Raw genomic sequence first — 21926 nt, forward strand, 5'->3', positions numbered from 1 at the left:
CCATGGGGCATCTCTGATAAGATCTCTGATGTCTTCCCAGTCAGCCTTTTTATAATATCTCGTTGTTTTGAGCACTGGCTGTAACATTCTTGTTGGTTTTTACATTCCCCGAAACATTTCTACCATAATATTTTTATCCAAAGATATCTTTCATCTTAATACATATTTTCTACACATCAAAAACTATCATAATAATAATCGTTCAGATTACTTGGTATCCCCCGGCAGTGCTTTATATAACATTATCTCTGGCCAAATCCATCATCACTTCCTCCCATGTTTCCTGCCAAATAACTCTGCTACCTCAACTGTTCTACGTCCATTAACCCAAACACTCATTTATTCATTCATCAGATTCGCTTTAGCTTGGATGACTTTCAGAATTTGACTTTCAAATTAACCTCTCTCTGGTTAGGTCTTTATTTATCCCTCTTTCTCTCAAATCGATCAATTTTTTCGTGTTTATATATATATATATATATATATATATATATATATATTTTACATAGGCATAACCACTTATCAAGGCCCAGAGACCACTCGAGGATAAGGGTTAAGAGTGTACAGTAGTCAATTGGACAATACAGTAATCGTTAGTAATGGAAATTCGGTAAATTTGTTAAGTGGAACAGCTCATTAAAAACTTGTTTATGTAAGACTTGAAGACAACCATATTGTAGTCAGCTGGAAAGCAGAAAAACGGAAGACAATTCCACTGGCATGCATCTCTAAGAAAGAAGCTTTGTTCATGGAATCTAGATTTAGGTTTAGGCACAAATAAAGAGTGGGGGAATTATTGATAGTGTTTTCAGCTAGACGAGTGTTTCTTGTGAAAGTTTGGCGAAGGGGGACCATAGAATGGAGCTCAGCCGAGCACCTGCCATGAAAATAACGATAAAGCAGAAACAAACTCGCAACATCTCTTCTGTGAGAAAGAGGTTGCAGGGAAGAGAAAAGGACATCTACGAGGCTACGAAGTCTATTTGAAGTCTGTCCTTCACCGTTCTCTTCCTACTGATCCTGCTACCTCAACTCTTCTACATCTACTAACCCAAACATTCTCACCCATTCTTTCGATGTGACCCTACAAATGTAGTCTCCTGTTTTATACACATTTTCCTATATATTCCTGATAAAAAAAAAAAAATGAAAATTGTTGATTGCAAAACTATCCTTAAATTAGAGGCGCAACTCGAATTTTTAAACTTAAAAAAAAAATCCTCTTTTATTTTTCATGCTCATGGACCCGTGATGTAGTGGATATTTAGTAAAATTCACCTGTAAAGTTATTCTTCTGGAGTTTGAAGGTTTGATCCTTGGTGCAAGCGACACACAAAATACAATTGCAAAGAACTTCTAACCGGTCATGACTGACTGAATAAGAAAGTGTTACTCCTGTTGATTAAACAAAGTGTTCTATTCGAAATTCTGTATAGATTCTAAAGTTTGACGAGATACACCTGAAGTTCGGAAGTTACATCGACTGAAACGTTGTAAAAATCTCGTTTAACATGAGATCAGAAGTCCGAAAAATCCAAATAATACGAATAATCAATCCTGATCTAAAAAGTTATTGCTAATACATATTGAATGAACACATTTAAAGATAACGTTTTTGTTTACCCTTCAGGCTCGGATGAAAGTGTAGCATCTGTCATAAACATATAATTTATTATCTGCTGTATAAACTCCTATCACACAAGAATGTGCTGCTGAGAGTACATAGGTATTTTTTATTACCAACCAGAGCGCTTCTTTTAGGGAGCTAGTTTTCTTACATTTGGGTCCAAAAGCGAATCTAAAATCTAACATGTCCCACACAGTCAAGCAAGCTCCAACCTCTGTCCCATCGCTAAAATGTTGCATCCCTCTGCCTGTTTGCAATTACTTTAACGAAATGTGCTCTGATGAACTCGTACATACTCCTGACTAACTAAGCAGAAAATTTCACCTCATCACTGTTGAGTTCCCTTATATCATTGAGAAAACCTGCTTTAAGAGCGTTTTGCCTCGGACTGCTAAAGTTTGGAATGTCTTCCCTATTTCCTGCTTTTCTGGCTGTACTAATCTGCAGAAGTTTAAATGTGAACAGACATCTTGTTGCTCAACTCCACACAGTCTCCTTGTTCAACACGATTACAAATAAAGTAACCTTTTAAAAGGAACTTTGTGCGGGCGAGTGAGTGAGTGAGTGAGTTTCCTATGGATTCTGAAACGGCTGAGCCGATTTTTATGAAATGTACTTTATGTATTTGGCAGTATTCTTAGATACGTTTTGTATCGGAATGTCTTTGATAAGTATTGATTATCAAAATAATCCGATGAAAGAAGGACCGGGTGATTTTGACCAAAGTTAACACCTTACACAGCCTTACATCTCAAGTGCATTTGAGAAGTTTTATTACCACATAAGCCAAAAGGCCTACCATATAAAATCAACGCTAGGTTCTTTGATATGACTGGGGCATGTTTGAAATGAATGTTTCTGTTTAAAGCATAATTGGATCATGCTACTTGACTTTAAACTTAAATTCAAGCTATTATATATAAAAATAATTTTATAAAATCCACAGTAGGTTCTCTACAGTACAATGTAGACTACAATGTATTGTGGACTAAGTTACTGTATGGAGGCAGGTGAAGCTTCCTCCTGGTGCACTGTGATGGTTCCCCAACTAGAGCAGGCAATCAATCGATTTGATTGAAAAATAGACAATTTCACTGATTTTAAAGACTTTTCCCATCTGACTCCATATATATATATATATATATATATATGCTAGCAGGGAGATCCGACGTTGTCAGAGATTGAATGATGATCAATGAATGTTTCACATTCCCATATTTAATTATTATAGTAAATAATATATATATATATATATATATATATATATATATACTAGCATTTCAGCCTGGCATTGCCCAGGTGTTTGGAGGTGCGTGGTGAGAAAAAAAAAAGTGGTAGTAGGAAGGCAGGCTTGAACCCGTACCGTGAAGGAAGAAAAGAACGGGAAAAAAACATGACGTCTTTGCTGTTACGACCACCGCCAAACCAGAAGTGACGTAGGTTTAAATTAAGGCTAGCAAATCGAAAAGAGGGGATGACTTTTGAAAATATCGGCGAAAAAAGCGACTCCTCCTTGTTGAAAAGTGTCCAGTTGAGGGTGAAGAAATTAATGTTTTTAGCCAATTTTTCGGTATTTGTCGTCTGAAGGGTTCAGCTTCAAAACGATACTGATCTTGTGAAAATCCGTCGCCTTTGTCGAAAGTTTTAGGGAGACATGCAAACATACATATATAGATATATATTGGTAGCTCAAACTTTTGACTCAAACCGATTAAAAAGCTGCCCTATCTCTGAATATCCTTTATGTAGAATTTCAAATGTTTAGACCAGAAATTGTCTGAGTAATTTGGTAGAGACCGCAGAGGTCAAATTTTTTTAAAACTTTGACCCCTATTATTATCCCTTAACATTTATGTTTTAGGCTCAAATCAAATCATGTCCAAGGAACCTATATTTAAAATTTCAAGTGTTTAGACCCAAAATTGATAGAGGAGTTTGGTAGAGTTCTCAAAGGTCAAATCGTTGAACTTGGACCCCTTAACAGGCAAATTTCTGGCCAAAAACGGATTACAAAGATTTTCCCAAATCTCAGCACCCTGTGTATCAAATTTCGAGTCTGTAGACTGAAAATTGACAGTTATTGCGTAGGGAAATGTACACAGACAGACAGACAGACACTTTCTCTTATATATATATATATATATATAAAGCTTGGTCACATCTTTGAAAACATTAGTTCAGAAATATATAACTCGGTAAATATGGTCTTAATGTTGAATGTAACTGGGATGGTAAATATATGCAAATAATTTTGAAAAAAAAAATAGCTATATGAAGATTTATAATTCTTAGACTTTCATTAGTTTGTCCTCTCACTTCAACGCCCTGTTATTTTACATTAATAATGTCCTTATACAGTCAAATATTTAATTAAAAGATAGTTTTAATTGCATTATTTTCACGTATCTAGAGTCATTCGAAAAGACAAGTGTTGATTTGATTGAAAATATAATTGGTTCGAATGGTAAACTGCACAGCTATAAAATGAGTACATTTTATTTTTGCCATCGTTCTGTAAATCTATATTACAGGGTGGAACGATAAAATTGTCACTCTAGAAAAGATGACATGATTCCATTTCTGTTTGATGAAAACCGGTTTCTTTTTTGTTGCATACTAGTTGACCAATTGTGTACAAATCCCAAAGCAATAGGAGCCCTTTATCAGGTCTGAAAGTGAGTGTTCAACAAGTGAGATCAGAGATACGCTGCTATATAACTCATGCTCTCTACCGATCCAAGTTATGACAACAGGACCATTGCCAGCACCCTTAAAATGCATCACTGGATTTTCACCCATAACAGGGACATGCCCAGGGTGATGAAAACAAAGTTTCCAGCCACAGTTATGGTCTTTGGTGTGGTTTCAAGTGAGAGCCACATCATGCCACCTCACAAAATACCTGGATGTGCGGAAGAGTGTGGTGATCCCCTGGTGCAATCAGGTGGCCACTGGTAGACCTTGTGTGTGGCAGTAGCACTCGGCACTGACCCACAAGGCCAAAGAGACTCAAGCTTGGCTTCAGAAGGAGTCCTACGACTTTGTACCCTTCTCTCACTACCCTCCCTCCTCCTGAACCTGTTGAACTACTTTGTTTGATCATATGTCAAGAACATCACCAACACAACCTCCTATAACACCAAAGCCAGTCTGATCACCATCACCTATTGAGTATTTGCCGAGCTCCCGTCGGCGCTTGTGGAAAAGGCATGCTCCAAGTTCCAGACTTTTATTGAGGTGCTGATTGAGGTTGAAGGCGACTACATTGAATAGATGTCAGCTCTACTACATAATCAAGTTATCTGAATTGAATTTTTTCAATAGAAGTTTAAAAATAAAGCTGTAGTGTTGTTTTTATCTGGGCTTCAATTTTATCGTTCCACCCTGTAATTATCCGAATTGATGAAACAATTTTTGTGCTTGCCAAGAATTCCCCCTATATTAAAAAAAGTAAAAATAAAGAAAAATCTGATGTACGTACCCATGAGAAAAAGAAAATATTGTTTTCCAAAAATCATGTAAATTGATAAAATATTTTTATTTTTAAATAAGAAAATCAGATTTTATGACTAACTGGAGAGCGATTGTCTCATGATGCCATTTGGAAAACAGTCTAAAAAAAAAACGAGAGATAACTCAACATAATTCAAACTTGCAAGATTTTTGTAATGCCTACAAATTCCCATTAATCGTTTAAAAATGATATAATTTTTGTAATGCCTACAAATTCCCATTAATCGTTTAAAAATGATATAATTTTTGTAATGCCTACAAATTCCCATTAATCGTTTAAAAATGATATAGTTTTTGTAATGCCTACAAATTCCCATTAATCGTTTAAAAATGATATAATTTTTGTAATGCCTACAAATTCCCATTAATCGTTTAAAAATGATATAATTTTTGTAATGCCTACAAATTCCCATTAATCGTTTAAAAATGATATAAAGATATCTGAGCAATTTACATGATATTTGGGATATGCTATTTTATTCCGTCATGGTTATGCATATCTTACAGATTATTCTTTATTTTTGTTTTTTTAATTCTAAAATTAAACAAAATACTGAGAGAAATTCGCCCAATAAATACTAACTGATCTGAATTACTCTTGTTCCACTTAGTTGAAAAGTACCATTTACACAAATTGAAACTTGATCCTGATTGTCATAATGAATTGAAACACCATCAACCGCAAATATCAATATTTATCTCGATAGGGAAGAATAAGTAATTCCTCATGGTAACTGACAATGAAAATAGCATATAGTTTGCATGGTTTTACAATCGGCGCAAAAAAGGGGGATAACTCCCTTCTCAACCACCAAACTATCCCTAGGGATGATTGCAGTAACAATAAATGGAACACTTTTCAATCCATTGCAATCAGCAATTTAAAAGCGTAAGCATATTAACTTTCAGTTGATGTCGTCTTTTAAGACTATTTCTTTTTTTGTATCCCGTTCCATTTCATTCATATCAAATGGATCTTTTTGATTTTATATCTAAGTTCTGTGATGTTATAATAGTTATTGTCATAAATTATGGAATTGGAAGGCAGAGTTTAAATCCTTTTTTTTTTTTTTTTTTTTTTTTTTGCAAGGGAGTTGTGATACTATGCAACTCTCCACTCCTCCATCACCAAATGTTAGAAAGTATAAGAGAAAAGAAAAAAGAAATATAACAAAATCGGCAGATCAAAGATGTGGAAAATGTGGCTAGAAAGATAATGTCGTCAGTTTGTCATGTTCAACTTCATCTTTTGGAGAATGGATTCATTCCAATGTAATACCACAAGTGCTCCCTCTTGCTCGATAACTAATATTGACCACAATGCTGTGTGCCATGAATTTTGGAGAATGGATTCATTCCAATGTAATACCACAAGTGCTCCCTCTTGCTCGATAACTAATATTGACCACAATATGTGTGCCATGAATTTTTCTATTATCTTCTCTTCTAGCCATGTTGTTGTCTTTCACATTGGCGGTTGCTGAAGTGTGACTAGCGGCTTGTCAATATAAAAATATAAAACAGAAAATGATAAACGAAAAAAAATTCGATTAAGAAGGAACAGTCCGATTTTAACCAAAGTTAACACCCTTATACAGCCTAACATCACAAGTGCATTTGAGACGTTTTACCATCACACAAGCAGAAGAGCCTAACATATAAAATAAACAGTATGTTCTCTGCTACGGCAAGGGTTCGTTTGCAGTGAATGTTTCTATTTGGAGCACAATTAAACCATAATACTTGACTTTTGCAGTTTAAAATTTAAATCTATGGTTTTGCCCTCGCCAAACTTTCACGAAAAACACTTGTCCGGCTGAAACCATTATCAATAATTTCCTCCACTCTTTATCTGTGCCTAAACCTAAACGTAGATTCCATGAACAAAGTTTCTTTCTTAGAACTGCGCACCTGTGGAACTCTCTTCTGTTTACCTGCTTTCCAGCTGACTACAATATGGCTGTCTTCAAGTCCAACGTAAACAAGTTCTTGATGAGCCGTTCCCCTTAAGTAATCCAATTTACCACTATTAATGATTACTACTGAACACTCATTAACCCTTACTCTCAAGTGGTCTCCAGGCCTTGATAAGTGGTGACTCCTGTGTAAAAAAAAAAAAAAAAAAAAAAAATTCAAGCCATTATACATAAAAATAATTTATAAAATCAACAGTAGGTTCTCTACATTGCAATGTAGTCTACAATGTATTGTAGACTGTTACTGTGGGGAGACATATGAAGCTCCTTCCTGGTGTATTGCAGTGGATCCTGATTAAAGCAGTCAATCAATTGATTTGATTGAAAAATGAGATTTCACTAATTTCACTGACAATAAATATTGGAAGTGTGGAACATTCATTGATCCTCATTTAATCCTGGACAACGTCGAGTCTCCCTGCTAGTATATATAATTTAAAAAATTTTGCTTTAAACTTTCCTCTACTTTTACTTGATGTAAGTTTTAAACTAAATTTTCAATATTTTGTAAAAGATAGGTTTGAGACGATACTTTTTAAAATAATATAAGTCAAAATCTCTTCAATTTTATTAATGGTGAATTTATTTGTTAATTCTTTAAATGTTGGCTCTTATTTTTTTTTTTTTTAACTTAAGTTTACAAGAATTCTGGCGAAAGAACTGACCTATTAAATTATCGCTCCATTAGCCTCCTCCCTCTTTTCGCTAAAATATTCGAGTCCATAATAAACCAACCTCTAGTCCATCACCTTATAGTTGCTAAATTTCTGACTGACCAACAATATGGATTTAGGCAAGCCAGTTCTATAACAGATATCCTGACTGTAATCTCTGAACGTATATACCATACACTGGACAAAGCAGAGGAGCATGGAGCAGTAGCCCTAGATATATCTCAGGCTTTTGACAGGGTTTGGCACAAGGGTCTTCTCAAGAAAGATCATACGGTATCATTAGACGAATACTTAACATAATTAAATCCTTCTTAAATAAGAGAAGAATCCAGGCTGTCCTCGACGGTCATACATTTAAACGATATGATATAAATGCAGGTGTACCTCAGGAGTCTATCCTTGGATCTTTATTATTCCTAATATTCATAAATAAAATTAAAAAAAATTGTCTCTGAGATGGATATATTTGCTGATGACACCACACTCTATAACAGGCACGAAGGGAAAACAAATGAACACATATCTAAGGAAATGGCTGAAACACTTGAAAAAGACCTCCAATTTGTAGTGAAATGGGGGGGGGGGGAAATGGTTGGTCATTTTTAATGCTGCTAAGACTAAGCTTGTTTCCTTTAATAGTTACAAGAAACTTTTTCAACCATCAATAGCTATGGCTATAGATACATTACCTGAAAGTACTTTGTTCAAACTTCTTGGCATTAACGTTCACAGGGAACAAGAATTGGAACAGATACATTGAGAGCATTGCCAGGTGGGCTCTAATATCCTGTACCTCTACAAGGCTACCATTCGTCCATGTATGGAGCATTGTTGTCACATTTGGACTAACGCATCTGCTACTAGTCTCTCGTTCCTGGACAGGGTTCGAAAGAGAGTCGCCAACCTAATAGATCCTAAACTGTCATATAAGCTTCAGCCTCTGTCCCATCGAGGAAATGTTCTACAAGTATTTTGATGGTGCATGCTCTGACGAACTACAAGCCCTTGTACCCCCTCAACGTAAATACCCCTGACAAACCTGACAAGCAGCAAAATCCCACGCCTACACAGATCTCTAGATGTAAGAAGACTCACTCTAATAGTTTTTTCGCCAGAAGTGCTAAACTCTGGAACTCCCTTCCGGGTTCCTGCTTTCCCAATTGTACTGACATGCAGAAGTTCAAATGTAATGTGAACAGACATCTTGCTACTTAACTCCCTACATAGTATCCCTGCAACTTATGGTCCCGATAGTAGGCCCCTACATCAAAGTGGCACTGTTCCTTAGTTGGGGTGAAAATGGAATTTAAAAGAAAAAAAATTATTGCATTTGGTTTCATTTCGTTTTTTTTAATGTAATATGAACAATCTTGTTGTGCCTCTTTTTATGTTTGATATGATTGCTTTGTTCTAATTGAATTGTAATTATCTTAATGTTATCTACCTATCGATTTGCTGTATGAATGTTTGATGTCTTCATACTATGATGATGTTTTAAATTTGGACTTGTGTTTATGTTATTATGTGCCTCTCTCTCTCTCTTTCTCTCTCTCTCTCTCTCTATATATATATATATATATAAAGAGAGAGAGAGATAGAGAGAAAAGAAATTAAAACTGTAGTTGAAATTTACAATCAAATTTATTGTTCGACTGAATACTTCAAAAAGTGTGGAACAGTCTCTACCAACTTACTCTATCATTTTTTGGTCTACAGGCTTGATTGTTGATTACCTACGGATAGTCACACTCGCCAACAGGCTAATACATTCAAAATTTTGGTATTTTTTTTTTATGTACTGTCATCATATGGTACACACCACTTACATAATTTAGCATCATCAGTATAAATGGTTTATAGGTTTTACATTACAATTATTTTAATAAATGCACTAACCTTGGATGATCACATTTCCGGTGTTATTTACCTTTATATGGATGTAACATTATTCATTTTTATATTTCCATTTTTTTCCAGTCATGTTGTCAAGGAATAAATCTTTAACAAATCAAAGCTTATCAAGATAGGAAAAGCTCCAAACTTTTTTTTTTTTTTTTTTTTACTATTACTTACATATATACTACCCTTCTGAATTATCCTTATATGTTGTACCTAATTATTTTTTTTTTTTATTATCCTATTCCTTCATTCTTATTTTATTTTTAAATGTTATTAAGCCAGTTTTTCTATATTTGCATTTTGTATAATTCTGGCTCTTCTCTTCTGAAGAGAAGCATTTAGCTTTGAAATTCTATAGCCTAAAGAGTTTTCTTTTAAATTTTCCCCTTTACTTTTCCTTGTTTTGATGATATAATAAAGTTATATATAACTTTTAGTCCTCATCTTTCATTTAATATATATATATATATATATATATATATATATATACATACTAGTGTTGGGACGATTAATCAGAATCCAAAAAATCGGTGGTACCAGAATTGGAAAAATTTGTGCCTATTTCCCAATGCCAAAAACGATTCCTTTAATTTTCTTTTATTATTTGATCTTATCAAAAAAAAAAATCTTCCACTACTGGTAGTAGGAATGAAATAATAAATATTTATTGATTTTAAATTACCAATAAAGCTTAAATCTATAGATCACCCTCTTCATATGTGTGCTTTTACGTTTGAAAAAAATATGTGCACATTTTACATGTGTTTTTACATGAAATCAGGCAATATAGCAAGTTTATTGTTAAATATTTAACGATTTATAAAGAACCGGAATCTGTAAGTGTACTGGATCGGGAATTTAGTACGGAATCAGTAATTGTATTGGAATTGGGAAAAATATTGGAATCGTCCCATCACTAATATATATGCACTGTTCTTTATCATAAAGGTCCTGGATATGACCTTAAACTATATCCAGTGGTGAGGCCCCAGCTTGTGGGCTTTGGGGAGTGTGGAGCCACTCTTTAATTGACATTGCTCCCAGGTCCACTCTAACCCGGAGTAGTAGTACCTAGGGTCCCAACTATGGGTTAAATAGAAACCGACTTGAAAGCAACAAAATTTTTCTTCAAAATCTTTGGGTTCGGCATTAAATAACCTGAAAAGGGTTGATATGCCGTAAAACAAAAACAACCAAAAATCTTTATCATAAAGTATAGGATAATGAATGTGCTGGATGACTAAGATTATTTGTTGATTAAAAATGCTGATTCTGATGTTTTGTGTTTTTCAGATGGGAAGGTGAGGGTACAGGTGAGGTTGGCAAAGACAAAGCCACTGGAGAGGTTCGGATAAAGATCAATCCAAAGTATCATCGTCCAACCGAAGTGGTAAGTACCCTATTTTTTTTATTTGACTTTTTGCCATCTTTTTAAAACTGCATTGAATTGAAAATAAGCAAAACAGTAGAGGTCTGGATGGTGTTCTCTCATTTCCATCCTTTTAGACGCATCATGACCACAAATCTCACAAAAAAAAAACATGAAAAGAACAAAAAAAATATAACGAAATCTATGAAGATGACAACATTAATAACTTACTAAACCTTTTTAGACCATTAAAAACGGGAAAAAGTTATAACCCATCGAGTTTAAAAAAAGCACCCTGCAACCTCTCTCCCACAGAAGAGGCTTTGCGAGCCTATCCTTGTTTTATTGTTATTTCCATTGCAGATGCTCGTCTGAACTCCAATCTCTGGCCCCCCTTCGCCAATCTTTCACGAAAAACACCCGTCTAGCTGAATCCACTGTGAAAAATTTCCCCCACTCTTTATCTGTGCCTAAATCAAAACGTGGATTTCATGAACAAAGCTTCTTTCTTAGAACTGCACGCCTGTGGAACTCTGTTCCGTCTGCCTGCTTCCCACCTGACTACAATTTGGATGTGTTCAAGTCCAATGTTAACAAATTCCTAATGAACCACCCCCTTAAGTAAACACTTTATCAAATCTCCACACTAACGTACTGTACTTGCAGTAACCCTTATCCCTGAATGGCTTCCGGGCCTTGATAAGTGGTGACCACCATGTAAAAAAAACAAAAAAACTTATTCCTATTAATTTTAAAATGTTTCTTCTTGTAATGTTTTTTTTTTAATAGTTGGATTCATAAACTAGAATCTTTGCATTTCAATAATAAAAAATATTAACATGTTCTCGCAACAGCTGTTTACTATTGACCTTTCACTGGTAATGGTCATTGGTTTTTTGTGAAATTTAAATAATAATAATAAGCCTTCTCTGGATCCCAGTACTTTTTATGCCCTATGAGTGGAGGTCTGGATAGTGTTCTCTCTCCTTTCCGTCTTCTTAAACCTATCATAACCATTTTGTCTGGTATCAACTGAAGTTAGTGCCACTGCATGCCTTTTTGTAAGGCAAGGGGATGGGGGAGAAATTAGATATTCATTTATTCATGCGCCAACAAAATTACATCTTTTCAAGTGACAAAAAAACAGGTAATTGAAGAAATCAATCAAATTATAACTAATTATTAAAGTTAAAATATAATTTTAAAATACCGTTTGTACCAACCTGGCATTGCCCGGGATCTGGTGAAGTCATTTTAGATTTTGAACTTTACTTATTTGCACATTTTTTATTTTTAATCTTATGCAGAAAAAGAAATAGCATTTTAGTTGTAAAAGAGACATTCTTCAGTTTTTGACTTTTGTGTCATGACTAAAACTGTTTCCATTTTTATCGGCTTTCTAGGTGGAATTAATTAAAAAAAAATGTTGTGTGGAAAGTACACATTTGCCAGATCGACAATAAATGCTGACCCCAATGCTGTTTTTGTGTTCTTCTTTTCTTTCATCTTTTCACCTGACCCTATCCTAGTCTCTCACAATTTTGTCGAGTGGTGTAGGGTGTCCAAAAAGTCACTGAAGGGTTTTGAACTTTATTTTTGATATCTTTCTGTAATTTTAATACAATCTGACTAAGACACTGGGAAATTGGGAAAAAAAAAAAAAAAAAAATGCAAAATTTAAACAATCTTTATTTATAAAAAATAATGTCTTTTAAATGTTGCCCATTTTCAGCTTCGCATATTTGTACTCTTTCCAAAACATTATTCATGACAGATTGCAGAATCTCTGGATTGCGATTTAACTCCCTTATTTCGTTCCTGACGTTTTTCTTCAAATCTTGCAGGGTTTGGGGTTTGTTAACATAGACTCTTTCTTAAAGATATCACCACAAGAAAAAGTTGGGGTTAGGCAAGTCTGGGGAACATGGTGGCCATTTGCCATTGCCATAGCGAGAGATAATGTTGTTGACAAAGCATTGCCTGAGAAGCTCCATGGTGTCTCTTGCCAAATGTGGCGTTGCCTCATCTTGTTGGAACCATAATCTGGGCCTATTTGGAATTTTTGGGTGCAGGAAGTCTGTAATCATAGTCCGGTATCTCTCTCCAGTAACAGTGAGAGTATTTTCATTTTGATCTTAAAAAAAAAAAGCCCAATAATCTTCTCCTCCGTTAGTGCACACCATACCGTACACTTTATGGGATGCAACTGCTTTTGTTGAATTGCCTTTGATTTTCAGAGTCCCAAAATCTGTAATTTTGTTTGTTTACGAATCCATTCAAATGAAAATTGTTTTCATCTGACATAATCAACTTTTGCAGAAAATTGAGGTCATTTCGGACAAGTTCTTGCATTTGAATTGCATATTGAACTTTCGTTTGAAAATCTTCAGGCTTCAAGTGTTGAACAAACTGCACTTTATAGGAAAAGAGTTTTAAACTGTGCAGAATCTTGTATAGTGAGCTTTGACATATCCCAAGTTGTGTGGAATGTTGTCGAACCGATGTTTCAGGATGCTGCTTCACGCTCTCTTGCACTCTTTCCCTATTTTCATTTGTGATGACGTTTCAAGGTCTGCCAGTTCGCGGAAGATCAAGTACAGCTCCTTGGTCTTCAAATCAGCGAACAATGTTTCGAATGGTGTTTTGACTTGGGTTATCTCTTACATGAAAATGCTGTCGATAAGCTCTTTGAGTCAAAACAATTGACCCCTGATTTTGGTAAAACGATTTCACAACTTGTGTACGTTGTTCAATGTTATACTTATTCATAAAATATTATCTGTAAAATATCTGCAATAGAGAAAAAAAATAATCATTAATGACAAAGATTTTAAACCCTTCATTGACTTTTTGGACACCAAAAATTCAAACAACTGAAAAGAAAATTAATTCCGTGTCAATGACTGTGTAGAGGACTCTGGGTTCGTGTGTGACACCATTGTGAGAAATAATCTTCCAATCACTAACGTCTACGTCATCAAGGCCTTGTTTGTTCGTTGATGTCAGCTTATTTTGGTCTGCCCCAAGCTGCAACTAGTGTTCAACTTTCTGAAACTGCCAACTGCCCTCAACTGTTGTAAATCCAAAACTGTTTGTAAACTGTCATAAAATTGATTGCCACTCCTAAAACTGTCTCTTGAATTGAAAGCCATGTTTAATTTCAGAAGAGTTTCCAGTGAGTAGTTGTTCTGTATAAGTCTCATGAGAAAGATCTTTTCTCTTTGCCTGCAAAATTTTAAAATCCTTTTGCAGGCAATGAGCAAAGATCTTATGTGGATATGAAAAATTTGTGTGGAAATGCTAAAAGATTCAATATTTTTATGGAGCAATTCTGATTCCTGATTGGTTGCTAACAGAACGTAGCTCCATTTGATTGGTCAGTTCCTATCACCAGTGTCTATAAATCGAACCTTCTAATTTTTAAAAATCATATCCTTATATTATATCAAAAATCTTGCAACACTGTCAGTAAACTAACTCTAAAATATATTGACCTCTGTTTTCTAGTCTTTTGTCTCAATCACCTGCCACACTTTGATTAACAATCCTATTTCAGCTTTCTTTTGTGTGCCTTGGTGAACAACTTCCTCTCCATTGTCTTTCCACCAACCTCACTTTCCATATCTTTGTTCTGCCAATAAACTTATTTCCTCTTCTTTTTTTTTTTTTTAATTCCTAACACTTGGGTAGGGGGCGACATCATTAATATCGCAGTAGTGAAATACATTATTTTTGTACAAATAAAATGGCACACAAAAAAAATAAAACATCCACATTACATTACAGTATTGATAATTTACTAAACTTTTAGCTGTTAAAACCTGGCGAAAGTTATAGCCTGTTGACTTTTAAGTACTAATCCTGAGAACAAAATAGAACTTAAATATTAAATCCCTATTAATCCCTAACCGTGCATCGAATGGATACCATAATACTTTGTTTGCTGCACCTTATCATAAAGATCCATAAAAAATTTCAGATAGATTTGTCCAGTAGTATCAAAGAAAAAGTGGAACTTAAATATTAATCATTAACTGTGCATTGAACAGATACCATAATACTTAGTTCGTTACATCTTATCATAACAAAGGTTCATACTAAATTTTAGTCAGATCGGCCCAATATTTTCTGAAAAAAAAAAAGGCAGCAATAATCTACAAATAAGTTACATATAGTAATTAAGCATTTTAACTTGTTTCTATTTGTACTCATAAGGGTTAACGAGATAAATTCACAGTTGAATGATGATGAATACTAGGAGAGGATTATATATCTTTATATCGCGCTCACTCAGTAGAACAGCAATTATTCCTCTTTTGTCAGAAAGATTGCTGATCGAATGTTAGGACTTACCAGAAGTAAAGCAAGTCTCCTTTTTACTTCCTCCTTAAAAAAAAAATCTATGAGAAAATGTCCATAAAGAAATATTAAAAGTAGATATTTTAATATTTCTCATGAATTTTTAAAATAAATAATTTAAGAATGACACTTTTTAAAAATAAATTTATAGATTGTGTTTCTGAATTTTCGAATTGCGGATTGAGTATCCGTATTAGGTTTGTTTTGACTACTGTTCTCATCTTGATTTTAATCTTCATAAGGAGGCATAAGTGGTTCAAAACTATCCAGTTCAAAGAATTATTTTTACCTGTCCCAAGACGTGCATTCTTCTAATGTGTGTATATATTGTTTGCATTTAGACAGCATGTATTCATGCAGGCAAATGTTATTAAATAACATGGAGTTTTGTTTGAATCCATTCCCAATTTTCCAAATAGTTAATTTAGTATTTCTGTCAAACTTCACCCACAGAACTTATACACATCAATTTGATCGAAATACTGAATGGGTTATTCAGAAAACTGAAAAATAAAAAGTATCAAACAAAATAACTTTTATGTTTCTGAATTTTTTTAGATGAGAATTAATTATTCGGATTATTGTGATTCTTCGGACTACTGTACTCAACTCAAGTGGTATTTTCACAACATTTCTATCACTGTAACCTCTGACCTTTATCAGGTACATCTTGTCAAACTCTAAAATCTTTCTCTTGAACTCTGAAAGGCGACACTCAAAAATACAATCACGAATCATTTAGGACTTTTACCGAGTCATGGCTGACAGAAAGAGCGCATGCTAATCTCGTAGATTAAATAAAGTGTCCCGTTCAAAATTCTGTGCAGATTCCCAAGTTTGACAAGATTAATTTGAAGAAGGTCGAAGGTTACATCGACCGAAACATTGTAAAAATAACACTCAATATGAGAACAATAGTCTGAAGAACAAGTATGTTAGTCAATATTTTCTAATGTATATTATTTGCAAACATAGCTGACAGAGCATTAAGATTTTTTTTTGTTCTGCAGGCAATTTTGATTATAATTGCTAACTTTTTTATGACTGAACTATGATAAAACGACGGAGTTGAAAAAAAAAATTATGTTGTCTTTTTGCCTAAAATTGAGAGAAATTCTTTGAAAAGTTGATTAAAAAAATGTCAACTGCGATGAGACTATATGTGTGCGTTACATGATCATACAAGAATGAACCTATAGATGACCTGCAAAGAAAACATTTGGTTTTCAGGCTCATTAACATCTACACGGGTCATTTAGCAATAGCACTAACTTGTTTGTATTAGTGGATGTGATTATGTAACTTTTTTTTTTGTGTGTGTGTGTGGAATGTCTTGCTCTGCATTTTTAGGCAAACATTCACCCACGCACACTTCTTTACTTGAACTAGAAATCCATCGTTTGATCTCTTGGCCAATAGTTTGATCCTCGATTTTACAGTTGTAATCAGGTGATGTCAGGAAACTGAACTGACAGAATACCTGAAATCCTTTGCCATCGTCTGATTCGGACATTAAATAACAGTATCAAAACTCCTGAAACCAACTTTAAGAAATCTTAAAATAAATAGGATTCTTCGTAGATTAAATCAATAATCTACAATATCGCATCCCTCTGCATGTTTTATTAGAATTTTAATGGAATATACGCTGATAAACTCATAACACTTATGCCTCCTCGACGTACATATTTCTGACCCACTCGACAAGCAGCAAACTCCCATCCCATTACTGTTAGGGTTCCTAGATGCTGAAATTTCTTCTCTCGGATTGCTAGACTTTGGAATCTCCTCCCTGTTTCCCTGACTGTATTAACATGCGAAAGTTTAAATGTAATGTGAAATTTCTTGCTACTCAACTTCCCTCAGTTCTTTGTTAGGCATGACCCCAAATAGTAACCCTTACATTCCAGGTGGCAATATGCCTTATTTGTTTGCATACTATGTTTTTTGTGGACCCTAGTACCAGTTTATTTCTAATCAATGATGCCAATCCCCACCCTGCCATGAAACCTCTCTGGTCTAGCAGTTATTCTAAAATTCATAATGATCAGTTCATGAGTTTAGGAGAAATTATATATATATATATATATATAAGACTTTTTTTCCTGTTAAAAACTGGTAAAAGTTAAATGATGGTTGCATATGGTTATATTTGTGCTCATTTTTGCATTTAATACTAGTTCTATTAATTCCTAACTATGCACAAATAGATACCATAATACTTAATTCACTGCACCTTATTATGACAAAGGTCCATACAAAATTTCAAACAGATCATTAAAACATATTTCATTAAAGTACTTGTAAAACAGGCACAAGGATGCAACATTACAGTGATGGGACAGAGGTTGGAGCTTGACTGATAGTGCAAGATCTATTAAATTGAAAACTTTTACCCTTTCTAAGAAGGATAGACCTGTGGTGGTGAAGCACCAACCCAGATGTTGCAACAATACTCCATGCATGGGTTAATGGTGGCTTTGTAGAAGTATAGGATACTCATAGATATGACGAATTTTCTAGCATGGTAAAGAGAGTACACCTTCTTTGCAGCAGCTTTAGCAATATCCTCAATGTATTCATTCCAACTCTTATTATTTGTGAATGCTAAGCCATGGAGTTTGAATGATGAGCTTTCAAGTAGTGTGTTATGTCATGACAATCTGTGGTTGCGATTTTTTTTTTTTTTTTTTTTTTTTTTAAACACAAAAAATTAAAAACAAAAAGAATGAAACAACAAAAAATTTTTTTTTCTGATATCAAGTTTTGCACTCAATTCATTTGCCATCCATATAATTTATCTTATGAAATAATCAGTATTGCTTGCATTCATAGTATGGACTTATTCTTCTTCTGAGATCTCAGAACTAAACCCGTCTTTAAGACTTGCATTATACATTCATTCTATCATTCTCATACCATTCCTCTTTATGCAACGCATATCCTCAATCTTCAGTTGCCTGGTTTCATTTCTAAATATCATCACATTGCATTATCGCCTTGTTCCCTTGGTTGATATTTCTTTTATTTATTTTTTTTCTTAGTACTTGAGAGTTACTACTTATCAAGGCTCAAGGCCACTCGAGGATAAGGGTTAATGAATGTAAAGTCGTATTGTAGTAATTGTTAATGGTGTAAATTGGGTAGAATTCGATTATTTATGGGGACAGCTTAACAAGAACTTGTTTACATTAGGTTTGAAAGCTACCATGTATTCAACTGGGAATTGTTCTATTTTGAGCTTCATTTTTATTATTCACTTTCTGCTTAGTATCTTATTGACTGAAGAAAAACAAATTGAAAGTATTTATGCGATTTATAAAGAAAAAACGGCAAGCCGTAAAACACCATGGCAACACCAAGTAATTACAGCTACCACACACACACACACACACACAAGCACGCATTCATCCGTCGGAATGATGAGAACTTTCCAAGTGGAGAGCACATCCAGCACTTCGAATTCCCCAATGGTTACTCATTTTAGTACTGACCAGGCTCAACAATGCTTAAACCCAGTGATCTAACGGGGACCTGTGTGTCAATGTGATTATGTCGTAATCATATATATACTAGAAGATGTATTAAACGTAATGTTAAATTCCTTTAAAAAGAAATGAAGTAAAAAAAAAAAAAAAAATAATAAAAACGAAGAAACTGACACATGTGCATGTGAGTATTATGTTTTTTTTTTCTAAACATTTCACTTCTTGAAGTAAAAGAAAAATACTCGAGCTGGGATTAAAACCAAAGCTTAAAGACAGTGAGTCAAGTATGATAACCATTAGGCCTTACGATCTTTAAAGTGTTTTCAAACCTCGTGAAACAGTTAACAAACAGATAAACATCCGATGACATCCAAGTACTAATTTTTCAATTTTGACCCCTTAGTATCCCTTTTTCTGGATGAAAACCGATTACAAGTTTTCCTCATGTCTGAATACCCTACATATCAAATTTCAAGTCTGTAGATCAAAGATTTGTTGAGTATATAGGTTAAGAAGTGTCTTCACACACACATTCTCACTGATATATAAAAGCTGATAAGTAATATAGATAGATTTCTGAACGTAGAAAGCGTGTGTGTATATATATCTATATAAATAAAAATGGAAATGTATGTTTGTTACTTATCGATAATCTAAATAACTACTAGACTGATTTCTTCGCCATTTTGGTATAGCATTTTCATCATATCCATTTGTGTTTTTGTATCTCTCTTTTTAACTAGCATGGGTGCTCGGCGTTGCCCAGGTGTTTGGAGGTGTGTGTTGAGCAAAAAAAAAAATAAATAAATAAAAAAGTGGTAGTAGGAAGGCAGGCTCGAACCCGTATTGCGAAGAAGGAAAAGAACGGGGGAAAAATGTGATGTCTTTGCTGTTATGACCACCGCCAAACCGGAAGTGACGTAGGTTTAAATTAAGTCTAGACAATCGAAAAGAGGGGATGACTTTCGAAAATATTGGTGAAAAAAGCGGCTCCTCCCTGTAGAAAAGTGCCCAGTTGAGGGTGAAGAAATTAATGTTTTTAGCCAATTTTTCGGTATTTATCGTTTGAAGGGTCGAGCTTCAAAATGATACTGATCTTGTGAAAATCCGTCGCCTCTGTCGAAAGTTTTAGGCAGACATGCAAACATACATACATAGATTTATATATTGGTAGTTCAAATTTTCGACCCAAACCGATTAAAAAGCTTGCCCTATCTCTGAATACCCTTTATGTAAGATTTCAAATGTTTAGACCAGAAATTGTCTGAGTAATTTGGTAGAGACCGCAGAGGTGAAATTTTTTTGACTTTGACCCCTTAACATTTATTGTTTTAGGCTCAAATCAAGTTATTAAGTTAGATCCATGTTCAAGGAACCCATATCTAAAATTTCAATTGTTTATACTCAAAATTGGCGGAGGAGTTTGGTAGAGTTCTCAAAGGTCAAATCATTGAACTTTGATCCCTTAACAGCCAAATTGTGTCAGGAAATGTACACACACACACACGGACAGACAGACAGACACTTTCACAGATATATAGATTATAACATATTTAATTTTTATTTAATAAATTAGGTGGTTGTCTTTGTAATGATGTTGCCATTTTTTTTATATGGGGAAATATCACTGGTCACGTGGCATCGTTAAAACATTAAACTGTCACATTTGTTTAGGTTGTAGGTTGAATGTATACACGCACATTTTTACAAATTATAAATGACTACAGAATATAAGTAAACCGTTTTTTATTGTTTTCATAAATGTATCATATATAATTCATTTTTGTATAAAATAAATATGTTCATGAAATGAGTATTAAAAATATTTGACATAAAAATCATTAAAAAGTTACCCCTTATATTTTTTAAAATCTTTTTTCTAATTTTTCAAATCTATCAAATAAAAAATAGAAAAAAAAATCAATATTTAATGACTTTTAGAGAATGCTCAGTTTCAAATAAAGTGTTCTGGTAAATCTATCCCCTATATTTTGAAACCACACAACGGATACGCAAAAACGATTTGAATAGTTTGTTAAATTGTTTGTCATTGTTTGAGGACAATTTTACTAATTGTGGTTACTTCCTATTTCAGTCACCTAAATTAGAGTGAAATGAGTTTTGGAATTTATATCCAAACATATCATTTTTACTTAAGAAAATAGCATTAAGACATTAAGTTATAACAAGTTTCATCGTGAAACTATTACTAATTTCTACTTGTGTTGTATTAAAAACTGAGTGACCCCTAAAACTTTTTAAATATTGGAATTTTGGGCATTTTAAAAATAAATTTTATAGAATCTGGTAGATGAGTGTCTAATTAATAATAATCTGCTGAAAATATTGAAAAAAAAAACAAGAAACCCAAAAAGAACCTCTCCCAACCATACGGGCAATAATTCGGTTTTGTGTTTCCAATAAGGGGGATTGATTTACTAGAACTTTGTATTAGAAACTGGACACCCCTTAAAAATCTTTAAATCTGAATCTTTTGCATTTTGGTTTAATTTATTAGTGTGTAATCGCTAATAATCCACTCCAAAAATTGAAAAGAAGACGAAATTAAAATAAATGGTACTCTTGCAGAATTTAACCCAAATCCGCAAGATTTTCCGTCAATTATGGCTCGGACTTGACTGGTAATCATCAGATTAAGCTTAGCGTTATTCAGATGTTGAGATGCATCTTTTTTTTTTTTTTTTGTATAAAAAAATTAATTTTTAAATTATTTTTTGGGTGATGGTAGGGGGGTATTTTTCTGTCTATTTTTTGAACATCTGTTGACGAGAATAATTTGTAAATTTTCTTGAAAATAACATTTCTATATTTTCACCAAACAATTTACGGTTTTCATAAAAAGCATCATCTCTTTTTATAAAAAAAACAACTTCTGCTTACAAAAAAAAACCTCAACAACAAACGTTTACTGCCAATTTAAAAAAAAACAACAAAAATGTGAGTTAAAAAAAAAAAAAATGTACTTTCACCTAAAAATTTTTCGTAACAAAATTAATCTTT

General features: G+C 33.8%; 1 protein-coding gene across 2 annotated transcripts in view; it reads left to right on the forward strand.

Annotated features, from left to right (window-relative positions):
- Positions 1-21926, forward strand: part of LOC145277556 (GDP-mannose 4,6 dehydratase-like) — a 337466-nt gene that overhangs the window by 241990 nt on the left and 73550 nt on the right. For both annotated transcript variants that reach the window (XM_080129028.1, XM_080129029.1), the window contains one exon: positions 10983-11079. In XM_080129028.1, the coding sequence (XP_079985154.1) occupies positions 10983-11079 (97 nt within the window). The remainder of the gene's footprint in view (positions 1-10982; positions 11080-21926) is intronic.

The sequence above is a fragment of the Euprymna scolopes genome, chromosome 6 (assembly GCF_053919585.1).
Source record: "Euprymna scolopes isolate OS-2025 chromosome 6, ASM5391958v1, whole genome shotgun sequence".
In the NCBI taxonomy this organism is placed as follows: domain Eukaryota; kingdom Metazoa; phylum Mollusca; class Cephalopoda; order Sepiida; family Sepiolidae; genus Euprymna; species Euprymna scolopes.